A 21,173-nucleotide genomic window follows, 5' to 3' on the forward strand; every position below is an offset into this window, starting at 1 on the left:
TTTCGCTAATGGGCAGCAAGAGTGAACGGAGTAAGAATTCTATACTCCCTGAAGATGTAATGGGGGGAGCTGTATTGGACGGGTTAACCCCCTAAATCACTGTTAGTGACAACAGTGATAGTGCTTATATCCTTGGGAAGGGTATCGATATGCACATTCTCTCTGGCCCTGACGGGGGTGGGGGTGGATGCAGGCTTGTGTTTTTTGCCAAAGTCTAAATGGGATATTTTGGTTTTCCCCTGTCCCCCCCTCGTCTTCCTTCTGCGCTTGTTTGATGGGGGGCCATGCAGTTCCGCCACTACGATTTGCTTGGGCTTAGTTTTCTTGATTTTATCTGTGGGAGGAGTTTGGGTGACCAAATCAACAGTCATATCGGTAGTGATTGAGGGTGGAATGGCCTCCATGATCTGTTCGGACAATGTACCGGGGGTGGTAATGCTATCTCTTAATAATAGGGGGACACCATCTTGAGTTGATGGATCCTGACTATCATTAAGGGTGCCTTCCTCTTGGGAGATGGGGTAAGGAATTATCTCGCTGAGGGGTCTACTTTTCATAGTTTCTATAGAGCGGCAACGCTCTGCCCTTCGCTTCTCTAAGGAGCTTTCTTTTCCCCCTTCGCCCTTTGCCGATTTAAAATAGTTGTCCAGAGTCCCAGTGTTACTTCCCCCCACCCTTGATGGAGTTTCACATAGTGCCGGTGAGGGCATGGCCGTGGCCTATTCCTTGGTTCAGTTAATATCCAAAGGGTGCAGGCGAAAGAAAGTGGGCCCAGACCGGCCTCCTTCGGCCCCTGACGGCCACAGACGGTCCCGCCCTTGTCCCCGGCTTCTCCCGGGCGCGCTCCCGCGCAGCGGCAAGGACTACTCCTATTATAGAGAGAAGGTGTTCCAGGGCGGGGCAAACAGGGAGAGCGACCAGGTGGAGGTGGTTACAGCGCAGGGACTCCTGGGCAATGGAGTCCCTGTCCCTCACCTGGCGCTCGCAGCCCTGTGCTTCCTCCTCCTGCCCCCGGCGTTGAAATCCACAAGGAAAGCGCCTCGACGCGCTAACGAAGCGGGACCCGCGCAGCGGGTACCGCGAGGTGTCCCCTTCAAAAATACTCAATCCAGCAGAGGGAAAGCTGCACACAAGGGTTCTCCTCCTTTCAGTCCCACAAAGCGTCTCCTCTCTTTTGGTGAATCGACATCTATTGGAAGTCTTGTTTGCTTAAATCCAGCAACACTTGCATTTAAGTTATACATTTTTTAAAGGAGGTTAAAAACTTGTAACAAGAGGAAGTGTGGGCCTCCTACAAGAACACTTAACATGTCTTCTCAACAATTCATAAGTGTAATACTGATAAAAACAAGTATTCAACACCTCGTCATGGGAAGAAACCGCTATTGATAACTTGGTAAAAGGAAGATATTATGCAAAGAAACAAGAAGCTACTTGTTGTGTTGTTTATCCTGTCCTGCCTGTTCTGTTTTCTTCAACACAGGCCATGCTAGGTCATCCCTGACATAGTAATGTTCTTTGAGCCTTTTTTGTAATGGGAGGTTGGCAGAGGCAGTGTTATGGTGAAGACTTGTTCTATGAATGTTATCCTTAAATAAAGCATCACTTTAATCACTTGACCTGCCTGTTCATGTATTACTAGAGAGGAACACGCACACTACAAATTGGCGACGAGTGGACCTGCGTCGAAACTTTCGTCATTTTGTGACTATATTGATTTATGGAAGCGACAGCGGTTCTGAATTGGACAGTCTCTGCTGTGTCAGAGATTTTTTTACTAGTGAAGCTGGTCAAAGTTACAGTACTTTGAGGAGGCAACTGACCTGGGCTTTTTGCCGTTGCTCAGCCGCACTTTTCGAGTGGCAAGGGTGGAATCCTGTTGGGATGCACGCCGTAGCTGCATTCCATTGTGTTATCTTTGTGCCGGCATTCCTGCCTCTTTCTGGCGTTCCAGACTTGCTCTACGCGCGTGGGGGTCTCATTACGTAATCTACGTGACCTGCGTGGTGCCACCATCTTGCTTATGGATGATTTGCGTCCTGTTATGCATTGCGGTGGCAGTCGGGTCTGCATACGCTTACGGCCTGTTACGCTTTGCGCTGACAGGCACAGCTGGAGTTAATGTGCGACTCGCATACAGAGCTGCTTACACCCCAACGGTTGCTTCTTATCATTGAGCACTGTTTTGGGAACAGTTTAATTAAGTTACACGACAGCTGTTTTTATTAGCCTGTCGTATGTGCACAGTATAATTCAGGAAACAGGTGAAGGTATTTACCCTTTTAATTGCATTTTGGCTACACGTTCTTCTGTTGTGTAGACATAAATATACATACTTACGATGGCTCAGCAAAACTTTACAGTTAGTCCACCACATGCTTTTTGGGTGTCAGAAACACAGTCTTCAATAATGTGGGTGGGATCGAAAGATTATTTTGTGGATTATATATGTGCAGTGGATGAAAAAGAGAAAATGTCAGCTGAACAAAAGAAATGAATACTTTTACACTCTTTAGTTCCTGTAGGGTTGAAGACTTAAAAACAACAGAAGAGTACCAGAGGGTCTGGAAGAAAGGTAGATTTACAGTGTGCGGAAAACAGGCAAACAACAAAAGACTCCTAAGCTGACCTATAAAGCATAGTATTCAATGACAACCCAATAGATGGTCAGAGATACCCATCAGTCACCACTCCGAACCGCCCTTCATCATTTGGGATTTTTCAAAACCTTCTATACAGATATGTTTTCTTCAGACAGAAAGAGACTAAAATGTGAAAAAATCTCTTCCACTGAATAAACAATAGTATGGTATGCCACTCCTCGAGACTGGTGAGTGGTCAAGTATGGTGTGACTGGGGGAGTGCAGTGCAGAAAAAACTTTTGTGTGAAAAAATGAAAATAAGAAGGAGTGTTTAAAATTGGATGAGGGAGCATAGAACAATCTTTATTCGGATGATGCTCACTCCGCCAATATTAAAAATTTGTTAAGACAGTTTGAGAAATGCGCTGTCTAGAGGTGGAACCAGGTCGACATGTTTCAGCAATGAGTGGACATAATTGTCCTTGCTTTCTTCAGGACCTTACAACAAATAAACCCTACTGCATATATAAAAGAAATAATAAGTGACAACTAAGACACAAATTTCATACACAAGTACAGAGATCACCTGCAGTCTCCAGGTGAAAAGTCTTGTCTTTTGCTTACAGCTTGTGTCGTTCACTGAAAAGGTCAGAACAAAAAAGGGGTCAAATGTCAGACAGACTGACTACACACACAAAAACTACACATAAATGCTAGGCCTAATAAATGTAGGCCTTAGGCTGAGTCAAACTTATAGTGCTGACTGTGGACACTCATGGAAGTAGTGTGGTTGGATTACCATATCAGGATAAATCAATTATATGCCAAATATATGAAAGTGCATCTTACCATAGCTTGTAGGAAGTGAAGACCTCACCCCATCTGGCAGTGGCTCAGGAATAGAGTGAAGCACCGCTCTATAAAACACGTAAGAAAACGAAAACATGTTTTGCCAAAGTGTACATTCACCCACAAAATAAAAGCCTTCAATTGACTGAGTACGTACAGGGAATTTAAAAATACGGGATATGGAGGGTCGTACAACCCAACTCTGCAACGGTATTGTAAACCTCTCGAAGAAGGTTACAAGTAAAGCGTTACAGAGTTACCCCTGGAAGTATGGTCCGTGTCTCACTGGCGAAGTGCACACTGGTAGTTAGCCCTTGTGTCAATAGCAGTGTGCACACTAGTAGTTAGCCTGAGAACTATCACGTAACGTCTTATTTGCTGTCGCATGTAATCGTGGCAATCTTACCTAACCATCGGTACTCCGTGGCCGGCGTCTGAACCGACTCGGGAGGCACCGGAGGGTCGGTTCGTATCTCGTTAAAAGGTGAATCCTGATTGGAAAAAGGAATCACGTGACAGGCTCATGGCGCTCTGTTATTGACTCGCTGCCGAGCGAGGATATTACAATGCTGGTCATTGGTGGTGGTGCGTTACCTAGGTAACCGAAGATTGTATACATATTACCTAGCCGATCGCTTCAGATTTTTTACACCCGCCTCTAAGACTGTAAAGCATACGGAATGATCGCAGTCTTGAACACCTTTAAAAATTGGATCGTATCACTCCAATGCTCCTCCTAGCCACAATAATGGGAGCGAGGTAAACCCACAAAAATAAGCTGCATCATCGCAAAAGCAGATCGGTAGGGTGTGAACAGATACAGCCGTATCCGGTATAGAGTACTAAGTGGTATTTATATGAAATGCATCTGAATAGTTGTATTGTCCTCTCAAAACCATTAATGAGGGGTTGGATAACAAGTGATATTATTGATAGGGCTGTAGAATTGTATAGTCCTCTCAAAACCTTTCAAAAAGGGTGGGATAGCAGATGATGTTAATGACAGGGCTGGTGTCGGGAATTAAATAGTAGTTGTTGGTCTGCTTACAGAGTGGACCATGGAATTTCGTCGTTGAGCCCGTTGCGATGAGTGTCAAGCTTTAGGACCCATTTCTGTTCCTTCAAAAGGAGAAATTTCGCTACATCCGCAGTGTGGAAAGGAATGAAGGATTGTTCTAGCACTGTCCATTGGAATGAAGTAGAGGGATGATTAGCTTCTAGGAAGTGTGTAGTGAGCTTAGTGGCCTGCCTTTTGCACCGGATCGTGCTCTTGTGTTCAGATATCCTGATGTGTATTTTGTGTGTGGTCATCCCCACATACTTGTATCCACATGGGCACGTGATGAGATAGACTAGTCGTTCACTATTACAGTTAGTGAATTTGATTTGTTTCCAAGGTCTCGATGTTTCAATATCGACCTCGGTCGTTTTTCTAGTTTGTGGGCATGCATGACATGCACCACAAGGGTGATGTCCTGTGACAGGAGGGAGGTCCCATAGCGACCCCAGAGCCCTAGGTTGTTCTTCACGGGGTCTTGTGTGCACCAACCTATCTCTCAAGTTTGGACCTCTCTTGAATGAGAACAATGGATGTTGGAGAGTCAGATGTCCAGAGTTTAGGATTGGCCAGTGTTTCCTGACCGATTTCTGGATTTTGTTGGAGAGGGTCCCAAACGTATGTACAAATGTGAGCCTCTCCATTAGAGCTTTAGGTGTAGATGGTTCCAATAAAGCGGAACGATTGTTATTCATGGCCCGTTTCATTGATTGTCGTACCAGCTTAGGTGGATACTTGCGTGTAATAAGCTGATTACACAGAGTACTAGAATGTTCTTTGTAGGCTGCAGTAGTGGAACAGTTCCTTTGAACCCGCAAAAATTGTCCAAAGGGGAGATTCTCCCTTAAGGATCTGGGGTGGTGACTGTCAAACAACGGGAGTGAGTTCCTTGAGGTCGGTTTTCTATATAGTTCGTAGTTGTAGGCCATCAGGTTTGGCCACAATTAACAAATCAAGGAAAGCAAGGTTGTGGCCCCCTATCTCGATGGTGAAACCTGCTTTAGGTAGGTTGTAAAAAACCGTATTATTTTCAAGGAACAGTCTCTCTACTTCTTTTTCAATCGCCTGTTCAAAGGCTAGAACCTGTGGTGGCATCAAATGGGTGGGTGGCGTGAAAGTGGACTAGTGAAAAAGAAGTAGAGAGTCTGTTCCTTGAAAATAATAAGGTTTTTTACAACATACCTAAAGCAGAACACCTGGCACTCAAATCCTTAACAGCTAACAAAGAACTCACCATCAAACCGGCTGATAAGGGCGGATCTATTGTTCTACTTGACACCGATGTCTATCGCTCTGAATGTTTGCGACAGCTTAACAACAGAAATGCGTACCATCTCCTTGAACAAGACTCGACTGAAGAATTAAAATGGACGATCCGGACGATGATTGAAGAGGCTTCATCGGAGGGCTGGATTACTCAAGCTGAAGCCGCCTTCCTGTACACTAAACACCCGAAGATGCCCTATTTTTATGCCTTGCCCAAGGTCCATAAAAAGCAGAGGCCACCTCCTGGCCGTCCAATTATCTCAGGTATAGGGTCGGCTTTAGAACCACTGTCTACGTTCGTGGACCATTTTTTGCGACCCATGGTACAAGAAATGCCCACGTACCTTAGGGACACCACGGACGTGTTACGTCTGTTGCCCGACATTGAATTCGATATTACCACAGACCTTCTAATCTCTTTCAATGTCGAGGCGCTCTATACCTCCATCCCTCAGGACGAGACCTTAGAAGTTATCCATTCTTTGTTGGACTCTAAGGATCTGGACAGCATAACACCGGTCCATTTAATCATGGCTTGTGCCACCTTGGCCATGAAGCAGAATTTCTTTAGATTCGAGGATGACATTTATTTGCAGGTGTCTGGCACTAGTATGGGAAGCGTTTACGCCCCCAGTCTAGCGAATTTATATGTTCACTCCTTTGAGCAGCAACATATCTTCAGTGACAACAATCCCTACATCGATAATTTGAAAACCTGGAAAAGGTACATCGATGATGTGCTGGTGATTTGGCGAGGCTCAAGTGACAGCTGTCTTGAGTTCCTTGAATGGCTGAATACCAGGAATTCCTTTCTCAAATTCACCATCGAGATAGGGGGCCACAACCTTGCTTTCCTTGATTTGTTAATTGTGGCCAAACCTGATGGCCTACAATCCGAACTATATAGAAAACCGAACTCAAGGAACTCACTCCTGTTGTTTGGCAGTCACCACCCCAGATCCTTAAGGGAGAATCTCCCCTTTGGACAATTTTTGCGGGTTCAAAGGAACTGTTCCACTACTGCAGCCTACAAAGAACATTCTAGTACTCTGTGTAATCAGCTTATTACACGCAAGAATCCACCTAAGCTGGTACGACAATCAATGAAACGGGCCATGAATAACAATTGTTCCGCTTTATTGGAACCATCTACACCTAAAGCTCCAATGGAGAGACTCACATTTGTACATACGTTTGGGACCCTCTCCAACAAAATCCAGAAAGCGGTCAGGAAACACTGGCCAATCCTAAACTCTGGACATCTGACTCTCCAACATCCATTGTTCTCATTCAAGAGAGGTCCAAACTTGAGAGATAGGTTGGTGCACACAAGACCCCGTGAAGAACAACCTAGGGCTCTGGGGTCGCTATGGGACCTCCCTCCTGTCACAGGACATCACCCTTGTGGTGCATGTCATGCATGCCCACAAACTAGAAAAACGACCGAGGTCGATATTGGAACATCAAGACCTTGGAAACAAATCAAATTCACTAACTGTAATAGTGAACGACTAGTCTATCTCATCACGTGCCCATGTGGATACAAGTATGTGGGGATGACCACACGCAAAATACGCATCAGGATATCTGAACACAAGAGCACGATCCGGTGCAAAAGGCAGGCCACTAAGCTCACTACACACTTCCTAGAAGCTAATCATCCCTCTACTTCATTCCAATGGACAGTGCTAGAACAACCCTTCATTCCTTTCCACACTGCGGATGTAGCGACATTTCTCCTTTTGAAGGAACAGAAATGGGTCCTAAAGCTTGACACTCATCGCAACGGGCTCAACAACGAAATTCCATGGTCCACTCTGTAAGCAGACCAACAACTACTATTTAATTCCCGACACCAGCCCTGTCATTAACATCATCTGCTATCCCACCCTTTTTGAAAGGTTTTGAGAGGACTATACAATTCTACAGCCCTATCAATAATATCACTTGTTATCCAACCCCTCATTAATGGTTTTGAGAGGACAATACAACTATTTAGATGCATTTCATATAAATACCACTTAGTACTCTATACCGGATACGGCTGTATCTGTTCACACCCTACCGATCTGCTTTTGCGATGATGCGGCTTATTTTTGTGGGTTTACCTCGCTCCCGTTATTGTGGCTAGGAGGAGCATTGGAGTGATAAGATCCAATTTTTAAAGGTGTTCAAGACTGCGATCATTCCGTATGCTTTACAGTCTTAGAGGCGGGTGTAAAAAATCCGAAGCGATCGGCTAGGTAATATGTATACAATCTTCGGTTACCTAGGTAACGCACCACCACCAATGACCAGCATTGTAATACCCTCGCTCGGCAGCGAGCCAATAACAGAGCGCCATGAGCCTGTCACGTGATTCCTTTTTCCAATCAGGATTCACCTTTTAACGAGATACGAACCGACCCTCCGGTGCCTCCCCAGTCGGTTCAGACGCCGGCCACGGAGTACCGACGGTTAGGTAAGATTGCCACGATTACATGCGACAGCAAATAAGACGTTAAGTGATAGTTCTCAGGCTAACTACTAGTGTGCACACTGCTATTGACACACGGGCTAACTACCAGTGTGCACTTCGCCATTGAGACACGGACCATACTTCCAGGGGTAACTCTGTAACGCTTAACTTGTAACCTTCTTCGAGAGGTTTACAATACCGATGCAGAGTTGGGTTGTACGACCCTCCATATCCCATATTTTTAAATTCCCTGTACGTACTCAGTCAATTGAAGGCTTTTATTTTGTGGGTGAATGTACACTTTGGCAAAACATGTTTTCGTTTTCTTACGTGTTTTATAGAGCGGTGCTTCACTCTATTCCTGAGCCACTGCCAGGTGGGGTGAGGTCTTCACTTCTTACAAGCTATGGTAAGATGCACTTTCATATATTTGGCATATAATTGATATATCCTGATATGGCAAACCAACCACACTACTTCCATGAGTGTCCACAGTCAGCACTATAAGTTTGACTCAGCCTAAGGCCTACATTTATTAGGCCTAGCATTTATGTGTAGTTGTTGTGTGTGTAGTCAGTCTGTCTGACATTTGACCCCTTTTTTGTTCTGACCTTTTCAGTGAACGACACAAGCTGTAAGCAAAAGACAAGACTTTTCACCTGGAGACTGCAGGTGATCTCTGTACTTGTCTATGAAATTTGTGTCTTAGTTGTCACTTATTATTTCTTTTATATATGCAGTAGCGTTTATTTGTTGTAAGGTCCTGAAGAAAGCAAGGACAATTATGTCCACTCTTTGCTGAAACATGTCGACCTGGTTCCACTTCTAGACAGCGCATTTCTCAAACTGTCTTAACACATTTTTTATATTGGCGGAGTGAGCATCATCCGAATAAAGATTGTTCTATGCTCCCTCATCCAATTTTAAACACTACTTCTTATTTTCATTTTTTCACACAAAAGTTTTTTCTGCACTGCCCTCCCCCAGTCACACCATACTTGACCACTCACCAGTCTCGAGGAGTGGCATACCATACTATTGTTTGTTCAGTGGAAGAGATTTTTTCACATCTTAGTCTCTTTCTGTCTGAAGAAAACATATCTGTATAGATGGTTTTGAAAAATCCCAAATGATGAAGGGTGGTTCGGAGTGGTGACTGATGGGTATCTCTGACCATCTATTGGGTTGTCATTGAATACTATGCTTTATAGGTCAGCTTAGGGGTCTTTTGTTGTTTGCCTGTTTTCCGCACACTGTAAATCTACCTTTCTTCCAGACCCTCTGGTACTCTTCTGTTGTTTTGTATCTGTGGGGGTTGTTCCCAGAAACTGGTCTTTAATTATTCCCCCGGGTCCTACCCTACCGTAGTGTTTTTGTTGGGTTGAAGACTTAGTCATATGCCCAAAGCTACTGTTAAGTGGAGATGGCATCATGTTTGTGGCAGCACTGAAGGACTTGGATAAATATTTTGCACCCAAAATGGGTACTGGAATTACAAGATTTAAGTTTTTTCAATGCAAACAAAGTAGAGAGGAATCTGCTGATGAATTTGTGGCAGATTTAGGGAAGCTGGCTATTGATTGTAAATTTGTCTAAATAGATACCAACTTGTCATGCATGCCAATAATTCTGCTATACAGGAGAGTTTTCGGATTAATGGTGATTCCCGGTTAGAGGAGGTTTTAGTTATAGCGAGTAAAGCTACAATTTCAAGTAGATGTGCCACTTAATTAAAATAGTCAGAGGAAACTACGGAGTGTGTATGTAAGGTGACAACACGTAAGGTGAAAAGACCTCAGAAGAGTAGCTATATTTGAACAGGAAATACTGTAGGTGTTACCAATCTGACAGTAAGGAGAATCTAGCACATTGCAAAACATGCCCTGCTCTCAAACAAAAGTGTAGTAAGTGAGGGATTAAGGGACATTACAACAAGGTGTGTAGAAATAAAACAAACAGTGTAAAATGCATATATGAGAACGGAACACCTGGCGCAAGTAATGCTGAGGAGGAGACGGAAGAACAAATAAGTGCAATGAGTTTAATAGACTAGTTTTTTTTAATATTAGTGAAAAATGCACCAATGGGAAACTAGAATGTGATATGTTAGTTGGTGGGGGGGTTTTAATCAGAAAATATGCTTACTCAGGGTCTCCATTTCCATTCAATGAGGAGGTGTGGAAGAGCAAATTTGTGGGGAAAATTGGTTCACACTTAGAGTTACAAACCAACAATAGGCCTGATCATCAATGGTTACACCAAAATCTGTGTATCCAACACTAGAGGGGTCACCTAAAACTCTTATAACTTCCTACCAGACTTATCTCAGTCGCTGTGTTGTGGCGTATCTTAATTAAAATACTCGACCATCATAGATCCACCCAAGTATAAATGAAAAAGTGTGGAACAGAGAGAAAGCACCTCACGGTACCAACACCAAGGGGACCGCTGGCTGGTACTCGTCAGGAGGTCCACTTATCATCATCGGTTACTTTCTCTCTGAGAGGAAAGAAAAGAAATATGTGTATATATATTAAAAAAATCTCAAAGCCATGAAATTAAAATCAATATAGAAACCTAAATGTGAATGCACTGCTATTGCCATGCATGCCCTTTGGACCCCGTGAGGATATGGACAGATAATCCTCACCTCTAAAAATCGGTAAAGCTAACTAGCTTGGGATAACTTTATTCGGTGCTGCTAGCTTCCCATATTAAAAATGTTCCCTTTAAACCCAGCCGCGGGCCGTGGAGGGAGTTACGGTGGGGCAGGGAGGCGGGGAGGGGGAGGGGTAGAGTGGAGGGACCTAAAAACTGGCATATGGATAATTGCAGGTAAGTACACAATTTTATAAATAAAACGAATTTCGTAGCGCGCACATCATCACATTTGGCGATGCAGTGCGCGCTACGAAATTCGTTTTATTAATTAAATTGTGTACTTACCTGCAATTATCCATATGCCAGTTTTTAGCTCCCTCCACCCTGCCCCTCCCCCTCCCCGCCTCCCTGCCCCACCGTAACTCCCTCCACGGCCCGCGGCTGTTTAAACCATGATCAATTATTAAGAGCCAACATGTTTCATTGCCAAGAGACATTTCGGGCAACTTCGTCAGGGCTACTGGGGTTCCAAATCAATACTTCATGGGAGGTTCACATCAAACCTATGATGGTATAAAATAAAAGAAAAAAAGAGAAAAGCACCAACTGTGAAAACACACTTGCCAACAATGATATACTCAGTCTTTACTTATGATACCGTCTGCCTCCCGTACTATCTGGTTGCGTCCAAACTGCATACCTGCAACCATCAAAAGGGGAGAACCACGTGTCGATAGATCACGTTTTCCCTCAGTGACCGCCCTCAGGTCCTATCACCTGCAAAACTTTTTAGGACAGTCATGCCTCAATAGTATGTAAAATCCAACATGAGAGCAGAGGGGTTTATCTCCCTTACACCCAGCAAGTTCGACAGGGATATTCTCTCTGTCATGGACAGGAACTGCCTTGCTTTCACCGATGAACAAATAGCACTTATCCTCTCTGGCCCTTCACTCTTGCCTGATGCCCCATTAACCACTAAGTGTACAGCTAGGGAAGAGTGGGAGAAATTATCGAATACAAAAAAGCGCCAGATTCGTATTGCCCTTCATGGGGCGCTTACGACCGAATACCTTCGGGCAGGAGTGCCTCTACCAAGTCTATTGGTGAGAATCGAACCCAAGTTTTTTTTGGAGGACAAATAGTTACGGGTAGTTTGGAGCTATATAGCGAACAAATGTACTCGGGACTGGTTGGTTTTAATTATCAATACTGCCAAGAGATTGAGTGCTGAGTTATAGTAGAAATCCTGGAAGACACCATTAAAAGGGACAAAACTATTCTGGATGCTAAGGAGCAATTAGCGAGAATCCAGGTTGATTTACTAGATTACAAGATCAATATGGTAAATCAAAAAATTAAAGGTTTGACAAGGAATTTGGAGCGTTTCACACATGAGTGGGCGTATCCCTATGTAGAAGATAAATACTATCAGACAACGATAGAACAGCCTTCCTGTCAGAATCAACAGAGGGGTGGTCGTAGACAAACTAGACGAACTCCTGCGAACTGGACATTTGACAACACAAGTAGGGAAGAGGAAGAGTCAGGTGAACAACAACCATCAACATCCAATCAGAATAGAATCAGATTCACACCAGAAACGGGAACCAACGAGGACCTTGGAGCCCTTTAGAGGTCTTTTTTAGGCCAAACCCACAGGGGCAACTGGGGAGGAGGGGGCCCAGCTCAGAGAGGCAGAGGCAGGGCCAGGGCCGATTATATACCAACATGGCAGACATACTCTCCCCGCATCACGCGCAGTCGAGGCAGAACACATCAGTAATGCATCCTGGTGCTGATGCGTCATGGGTCCAACCCCTCACTAATGACATTGTGGTCAATTTGTCAAGTTATACACTGTCTCAGGATGAATCTAGAGTACTAAACAAGGGTTTGGGCTTTGTGCCGACGCCACGCCATGATATTTTTAACTGTCGGACAGAAATTTTTGAAATGATTAGAAAGATAAAAATTCTAAAATTCTTTAGTGGGAAGGAGAAGGAACCACAATCTATCTTTTCGACCAATTTACGTTGCCCATCGAGTTTTTGTCCCCCTGCTTCCTCGGTGGCCCCGAGGTTGCTGTATTTGAACGATTGGTACTAAGAGATATAGCGGCCCTTGAACAGTCACATGATCATGGCCATCCAAACAATATGAGCAAGAATGATTGGTTAGCTGTTAAATCTATACAGGACAATGAACTTATTACAATCAAACAAGCCGACAAGGGTGGTGCGGTAGTAGTACTCAACACCAATGACTACGAGGCAGAGGTGCTCAGATTATTGGGGTCCCATACTAATTACCATCCTTTGATGCGAGATCCTACACCAAGTTTACAATGTACCATCAAGGCCTTGGTGGTGGATGCGCTGGAGAAAAAATGGATTACGAACAAGGAGGCGGATTTTTTAGTGAACCAGAAACCCAGAATAACGGCATTTTACATCTTGCCGAAGATTCAAAAGCCCCAGCGCCCACCACCAGGCCGTCCGATTGTTTCTGGCATTCAATCAGTATTACAGCCCTTGTCTCAATTTTCAGATTTCTTATTGAGGGAATCGGTCATCACGCAGCCCTCATTCGTGCAGGATACAACTGACATATTGAACATCTTAAAAACAGTGTTGTTCGATCCAAGTAACCATTTCTGGGTTACGATTGATATTGAATCCCTATACACCAGCATATCTCAAGACGCCACGCTGGTGGCAGCAGCGCGGGCGCTTGGGGTGTTGGAGTGGTTTTATGACACCCCCCAGTCTTTTGTCCTTAAATGCATTGAGTTAGCCCTCACAAAGAACTTCTTTGAATACCAGCACCAGTTGTATCTCCAGGTGTCTGAAACTTCAATGGAGGTGACATTTGCTCCAAGTCTGGCCTGCATTTATGTAGGCCAGTTTGAGGAAAATATCATCCATCACATCTCTAATCCCTTCAGGGAGTATATCTCTCTTTGGAGGAGATATATAGATGATGTGCTCTGCCGGATCAGAGGACCTTTTGACCTCATTCTTTGTGTGGCTCAATCAGGCTGATGAATGCTTGCGGTTCACCTGGTCCTATAGCAGGACATCTACTGTTTATCTGGATGTGGACATCACAGCCACTGGTCAGGGCTTAGTTACCAACGTTCACCAGAAGCCTAGTGATAGAAACTCCCTGTTACACTACCGCTCCTTTCATCCCAGGTCCCTCCGGGATAATCTTCCTGGTATGTCAGTTTTTGTGGTGCCGGCGCAACTGCTCTACAACGGAAAAGTTTATGGAACAATCGTATGAACCAGTGGTTAAATTAAAAGCAAGAGGGTATCCTTTCAAAACCATTAGCAAGCATGCAAACGAGCATTGAACACTCCCTGTGACGCTCTTTTAGAGAGAAATATGAAAGCAAAAACTGAATGTCTCCCGGTGGTTACCACATTTGACCCCCTATCTACAAATGTTAGGCAGATAGTGAGGAAACACTGGTCTATTCTGGACACTGCTACCAAAAAGATGCCACCTCCACGCTTTGGGTTCAAGAGGGCCCCAAGTCGGAAGGACAAACTGGTACATACTCGCACTCTAACAACGTCATTGGTTCCTAAGCTCCCCTCCGGTCATTACCCTTGTGTAGGTTGCACAGTCTGTGGACTAACAAAAGCGACTAAAAGTGTAATTTTGGAAGGGGGTTTAAGAGTGGTACCTTAACAGTTTCAGCAATTGTAACACCAATAATGTTATCTACAGATTGACATGCAACTGTGGGTTGCATTATACTGGCCTTACTTCCAGGAAGGTCAAGATCCGGATACAAGAACATCTCAGTACTTTGAAGGCAAAGAAATTGACCACACGATTGGTTCAGTACTTTCAAGATAAACAGCATCACGCCAGGGATCTGAGGTGGACTGTTCTTGAAAAGGTTATGAGTGAGACCCATAACATTGAATCCATCCTGGCGAGAAAGGAGGCTAAGTGGATCTTTTCCGAGAAAGCAGATAAGCTCGGATTGAATGACTATCGAGTGGAATAAATGTACAAGACCCTAATTGTTTCAGATGAGCAAAGCTGCTTTGGATCCTTTTTTGGATCTGTAAATATATATTTTTTAATTCCAGTATAGTGCTCACGAGCCCGCTGTTCCGACTGTACAATGTATAAGTGCCGGTTATTTTACCACACACGCCGGGTAGTCATTGGTCCGTTGAGAGCTGCATTGCGCCCCCTGAAATATGGATATTTAAACGAGGGGGATTGCATACTACGTACATGATATCATAGGGAGTCGATAACATCATCTCTATAGAGTCCGCACAGGCTTATTATAATTTTCTGCCCAATATAAGGGGGTCGTCCTGTTTTGAAATAAACAGTTCTTTCTTTAAAAATTCATTTGAGATTGTACACACGACTAATTTTCCCGGAGTTATTCAGTGTAATTAATTACATCCACTGCGGGGGGTCCAACATAGTATTTTTAATTTTATTGCTGGGTCCGTGTCTATGAATAGCAATACCATTAAAATGTAGTGCTTTTAACCTGCTTTAAGATGGCCGACAGGTTTTTAGTTCTTCTAACCTGTTCTAAGATGGCCGCCATTCTGAGGACATCCCACGAGAATCACATCATTGACGTGATTTTGGCTGAGAAGGAGTGGGTACTTTTAAACACCCCAGATGGGCCCCGAGCTTCATCAAGTGGGGGACCGGACATGTCCCGTATCGGTAAGCGTTTGCTTGAGTGTGTGAGTGGGCGGTTGAAGAGGGCCACTGTTTGGAGTTGTCGGCGCGGGAGTTCCTGCGCCGACTTCATTTTAGTTGGGCATGATTGCGGAGTGTAATCTGCAGAAGCAGACAGATTTTAGATAACGCAGGGAGACTGACTATGGCGCAGCACCAGAGATTGCATTCCGATAACAATGGCTATCAGTGCCATACACTCTGCTCTTGATTATAAACGCATGATGCCCCCGCGCTTCATTTTAATTGGACATGATTGTTGAGTATACTCTGCAGAAGCAGATAGATTTTTAATAACGTGGGGTGGCAGATAATGGCGAAGCACCAGAGGTTGCATTACGATAACAATGGCCATTGGTGTGATACATTCTGCTCATGATTGTAAACGCGTGAGGCGGCCAGGAGAATGTAGATCATCGCATGTTGGTAATGTTGGATTTTACATGCTATTGAGGCATTACTGTCCTAAAAATTATTGCAGGTGATAGGACCTGAGGGCGGTCACTGAGGGGAAACGCGATCTATCGACGCGTGGTTCTCCCCTTTTGATGGTTGCAGGTATGCAGTTTTGACGCAACCAGATGGTACGGGAGTCAGGCGGTATCATAAGTGAAGACTGAGCATATCACTGTTGGGAAGTGTGTTTTCACAGTTGGCGCTTTTCTCTTTTTTTCTTGTATTTTATACCATCATAGGTTTGATATGAAACTCCCATGAAGTATTGATTTGGAACACCAGTAGCCCTGACGAAGTTGCCCGAATTGTCTCTTGGCAACGAAACATGTTGGCTCCTAGTAATTGATCATGGTTTGAAGGGAACCATTTTTAATATGGGAAGCTAGCAGCACCGAATAAAGTTATCCCAAGCTAGTTAGCTGTACTAATTTTTAGAGGTCAGGATTATCTGTCCATATCCGCACGGGGTCCAAAGGGCATGCATGGCAATAGCATGTATAGATAGTGCATTCACATTTAGGTGTCTATGTTGATTTTGATATCATGGGTTTGAGATTTTGTTAATAACACACACATATTTCTTTTATTTCCTCTCAGAGAGAAAGTAACCGATGATGATAAGTGGACCTGCTGACGAGTACCAGCCAGTGGTCCCCTTGGTGTTGTTACCGTGAGGTGCTTTCTCTCTGTTCCACACTTTTTCATTTATACTTGGGTGGATCTTTGGCGGTATAGTATTTTAATTAAGATACACCACAACACAGTGACTTAGATAAGTCTGGGAGGGAGTTATAAGAGTTTTAGGTGACCCCTCTCGTGTTGGATACACAGATTTTGGTGTAACCATTGATGATCAGGCCTATTGTTGGTTTGTAATGCGTTGAGTTGGGGGCGGCCTGACCATTTAAACCCCCTGTAGCTCCTAGTGTGTGGTTGTTCACACTAAAGAGTTGACGGATATCAATCTAGAAAGATACACTGGTGAGAGAATTGATATGTTGGGCTGTAGGTGGCTGTCCTTTTTGTTTCGTGGAAGGCAGGCAAGGTGTAAACTGTTCTGTACTGAGCTGGAGAGATCAACGGATTTGCACATTTTCCTGGATACTAACAGTACTGAGAAAGTGTTGGATGTTGGGATGTCTGTGACTTAGGCGGTGGCGGATAGATTCTCAAAGGTCTTCAGCAGCCACCTGGGTATGCTGAATGGCTTTGAGCACAAAATTGTGCTAAAGGACAATGCTGTTCCCAAGGTGCTAAAACTGAGAATGGTACCTTTAATGCTATGTGAGAAGGTATCTAAGGAATTGGATAGAGTGGTAGAGATGAGCTTGGTTGAACCAATTGAGATTTCAGAATGGATTTCACCAGTGGTAGTGGCACGCCACCGCAATAGTAAAATCTGTCTCTGTATTGATTAGCACCATCTTAACAATAAATTGATAGTGATCTATCTCCCCTTCCCAAAATTACAGAAATGGTCTCATGTTTAAAGGGGGAACGTAGTTCTCTACCATCGATCTTTCAGCTACGTATCATCAGATTCTCCTCACATCGGCATCCAGGAATCTTACAGCATTTACCATGTTGTTTGGGTGTTAATATCAACTTAAACGGATGCTGTTTAAACTAGCATCGGTGGCATCTGTTTTTCAGCATAAACTGTTGAGGAACGAGGTGGGAGTGATGTTCTTTTTAGATGACATCCTAATTTTTGGAAAGAATAGAGAGATACATGATGAGAGATTGTGGACATTTTTACAGACACTGGAACATAAGGGGCTGACTGTGGAACTAAACAAAAGTAAGTTTGCTGAAAGGAGTGTAACTTATTTGGGACATGTGATTTGTGGAAAGGAGTCAAACCTAAACCACCATTGATCAATGCAACAACAGGTTCCACAGCCATGTAAAAGAAGGATGAGCTACAATCTTTTTTGGAATGGTGGAGTACTGCACGAAATTCATTGCACATTTTGCAGACAATTTCTGAAAAAGCATGTAAAGTTTGTGTGGGACTCACAGTGTGAGACAGAATTTAAGTGCATTAAGCAGGATTAGGAAAAAGTTTCTGCTTTGGGTAGTTTTGAGCCAGCATTGAATTAGATTGTAACAACGGATGCCAGCAATAAGGGATTGGGGGCAGTACTTTCGCAGAGGGATGTTAAGGGTGGTCATTTGATCATTTTGTTCACATCCAGATATCTGTCCCTTGCAGAAGAAAAGTACCTCATCATTAAAAGTGAGCCATTGGCATGTGCGTGGGCCTTGGAACATTTTCATGGCTTTGTGTGGAATAAACAAGTTACCATTAGATGTGACCACAAACCTCGGGTGAAGGTTTTGACTGCAAGCGGTAGTGTCACAGCTTCTGCTAGAATTGCAAGTTTGTCTATGAGGATAAAAGGTTATGTGTCCAGTATTGTGTATGTTCTGGATAAAAGTAATATTGTGGCGGATTGTTATTCTAGAATGCCTTGTCCGTTAGAAAAATGTGAGGACGATCTATGGAATGACTTTAAAATAGCATTATTACATGACTCAGCACACCTGCTGTTAAGAGAGAAGAATGGGAAAAGGAACTCAAGGATGATATGATTTTACAGAATGTATTTAAATAGTAGTGTGAAGGTTGGCCAAGGAAGGAGCATTTACCTGATACATGTAGGCCATTTTGGGAAGTCAAGTCAGAATTATCTGTGGCTACGGAAGTGATTCTTTGGTTGGGGTAAGATCATTCCTCCTTGGGGTTTACATGAGAAATTTTTTCGCCTATGTCATGAAGGACATTTTGGAGTGCTGAGGACGAAAACAGTATTCAAAGAGATGTTTTGGTGGCCTGGACTTGACAAGGCGGTGGAGAGATTTGTCAGATTCTGTGGTGTAGGCTCACCTGCAGATAAGTCTCTTAAACCCTTCGACAGTTATGACGATCTCAGCTCGTCATGCGGCACAGTGGAGCTGTGCTCATGATGAGCTGCGCTCGTCATAACTGCCGCGGAACACCCACGTGGGGCTAATTCCCCTCCTGTGCGGGCGTTCCATGGGAGTGGGCTGAGTCGTGATGAGCTCAGCTCGTCATGAGCACACCTCCACTGTGCAGCATGACGAGCTGGGCTCGTCACGAGCACCGCGGCTCCATGCGGGGACCCCCTCCCCTCCGCACCGCGGGGGAATTAGCCCCGTGTGGAAGGTGTTAAGAGATTGAGGCCGCCAATGAGTGAATGTATTGTTCCTAAACACCCTTGGAAGTGTGTTGCTGTGGATTTATTAGATCCAGAAGAGGATTTACAGGAGAATGTGATAGTGCTTATGGATCTTTTTTCTAAATGTCCTATTGTAGATATTGTTAATAAAGCTGATACTGCCACGGTGGTTAGAGTTCTTAGACAGGGTATTTTAGTCTGAAAGGATTCCTGCTACTCTGTAACAATGGAGTGCAGTTAATTTGAAAGAGTAGGGATGAAACAGAAAAAAATCACGTCCCTTTATAATCCCAGCGAGAATGGCAGTGTGGAGAGATTTAATAGGGTAATTAAGGGAGTTATTCAGTGTGCTGTGGGTAGACAATGTGACTGATATAACGCTGTACGGAGGCTGTGTGGGTATATAGAATTACTGCCAATGGCAGTACAAGGTTATTTCCATTTATAATAATGACAGGAAGAAACCCCAGATGCAAATTTGCTCTTGGGTGGTTTTGTGATTGTGCAGTGGAGCCGTGGTCACTGAATTCTGTGAGAGAAAGATTGAAAGAAACATATTTTTTTAAAAAGCCCTCTTATGACTCAATTAACGCTTTTAAACCTTTATGTGTTAATGTGAGAGGTTGTGTACATGTAAGAAAACCCAATAGAGTTCTTAAGGGTGAAAGTCAATTCTTTGACCCAGAAGAAGTTGTAGAAATTTAGCAGAATGCTGTGAGGCTTTGGAGTAGCAAGGTGTGGGATCATAAGCATGTTGCTTTGGGTTTTAAAGGATCAGTGGAATGACGGCAGAAAAGCTGTGGTGGATGAAGAGTTCTTTGTTGGATGACTCTGTGGAGTTGGATAGTGTACAATCAAAGGGTATATGGAGATTAACCCTCATACGTTTGTGACTCTGGTAAATCTGGTGTTACTGTGGAGAATGCTACTGGTGTGGAAGGTAGCAGTTTGCCTGAAGATACTGAAGAAGGTGGAGTGAATGAGTTAGTAACTTGAAACGGGAAATTCCAGGATGGTTGAAGGGTTATGCTGTTGGTTGACTCTATCCAATTGTGTATAATTTTAGTTTTATTTTTGGTTGTTGTTGTTATTTTCTTCATTTTTAAAGGGGGCGTGGGGTAGATGTTTTACCTTAATTAACGCATGAGGGTAGAGTTTAATGTTGTAGAATATAGAGTGCAAATGTGCATTTATGTATAATGTATCTTGTTAATGTAAGTTTTATATTCATACATGTAATTTCCTATTGTAATGTGTTATTTTGTGATAAAGGGGGGGGTGGTTGCTTATCCCGTTCTGTTTCTACAGCACGGGGCATGGAGTGTTATGGTACAGGCTGGTTTCCTGAATGTTATGCTGAAATAAAGCATTACTTGCAATACACTACCTACCTACTGATAGCAATGCAAAGAACAAAAACGGCAGAGCGATCAGCTAACGGTTATGAACTCTGGAACAAACGACAGCACTGAAAACAACTTACCAATTTCAAGTTCGCCCATTCTCCTAGCTCTCACTGTCCCGTCTGGCAAGCGCCTCAGACTCTGTCTCGAGTTACAACTATGTTTTTCCTCATTCCACTTCCAGACAAACAGTCTGTTTCATTTATTGCATAAGTGCATATGATATCATCTGCAGACTTCACCGGAAACGTAACAAATCCGCGCGATTCTTGTAAAGCCTGTTTACAGTATACAGCGACAAATCAACTAAAGCCGGCCGTACCATTATATTCATTACAAAAGGGAGAGGCTGGAACATACCAAGTCTTTGACATGTCTGCTTTTTATATTTTTTAAAAGAAAGATGTGTGGTGTTTCATAACTCAGTTTTAAGGACTAGTCATATAATTGATCGGTGCTAAATATTTTAAGACATTTGTAAAACAACTTTTTTATGATGTTTCTATTCTGGCTTCGGGTTTGTTTCTGATATGTCACCACTAAATTTTCAAGACTTTTGATCATTGC

The 21,173-nt window shown here is 43.6% G+C and overlaps 1 protein-coding gene across 1 annotated transcript in view; it reads right to left on the bottom strand.

The window, feature by feature from the left end:
- Positions 1-20,914, bottom strand: part of LOC144768425 (protein-glutamine gamma-glutamyltransferase 6-like) — a 398,170-nt gene extending 377,256 nt beyond the window's left edge. The window contains exon 1 of the mRNA XM_078652071.1: positions 20,687-20,914. Coding sequence (XP_078508197.1) covers positions 20,687-20,705 — 19 coding nt within the window. The 5' untranslated portion in view covers positions 20,706-20,914. The remainder of the gene's footprint in view (positions 1-20,686) is intronic.
- Between the last annotated feature and the right edge of the window lie 259 nt (positions 20,915-21,173).

The sequence above is a fragment of the Lissotriton helveticus genome, chromosome 7, assembly GCF_964261635.1.
Source record: "Lissotriton helveticus chromosome 7, aLisHel1.1, whole genome shotgun sequence".
Lineage (NCBI taxonomy): Eukaryota > Metazoa > Chordata > Amphibia > Caudata > Salamandridae > Lissotriton > Lissotriton helveticus.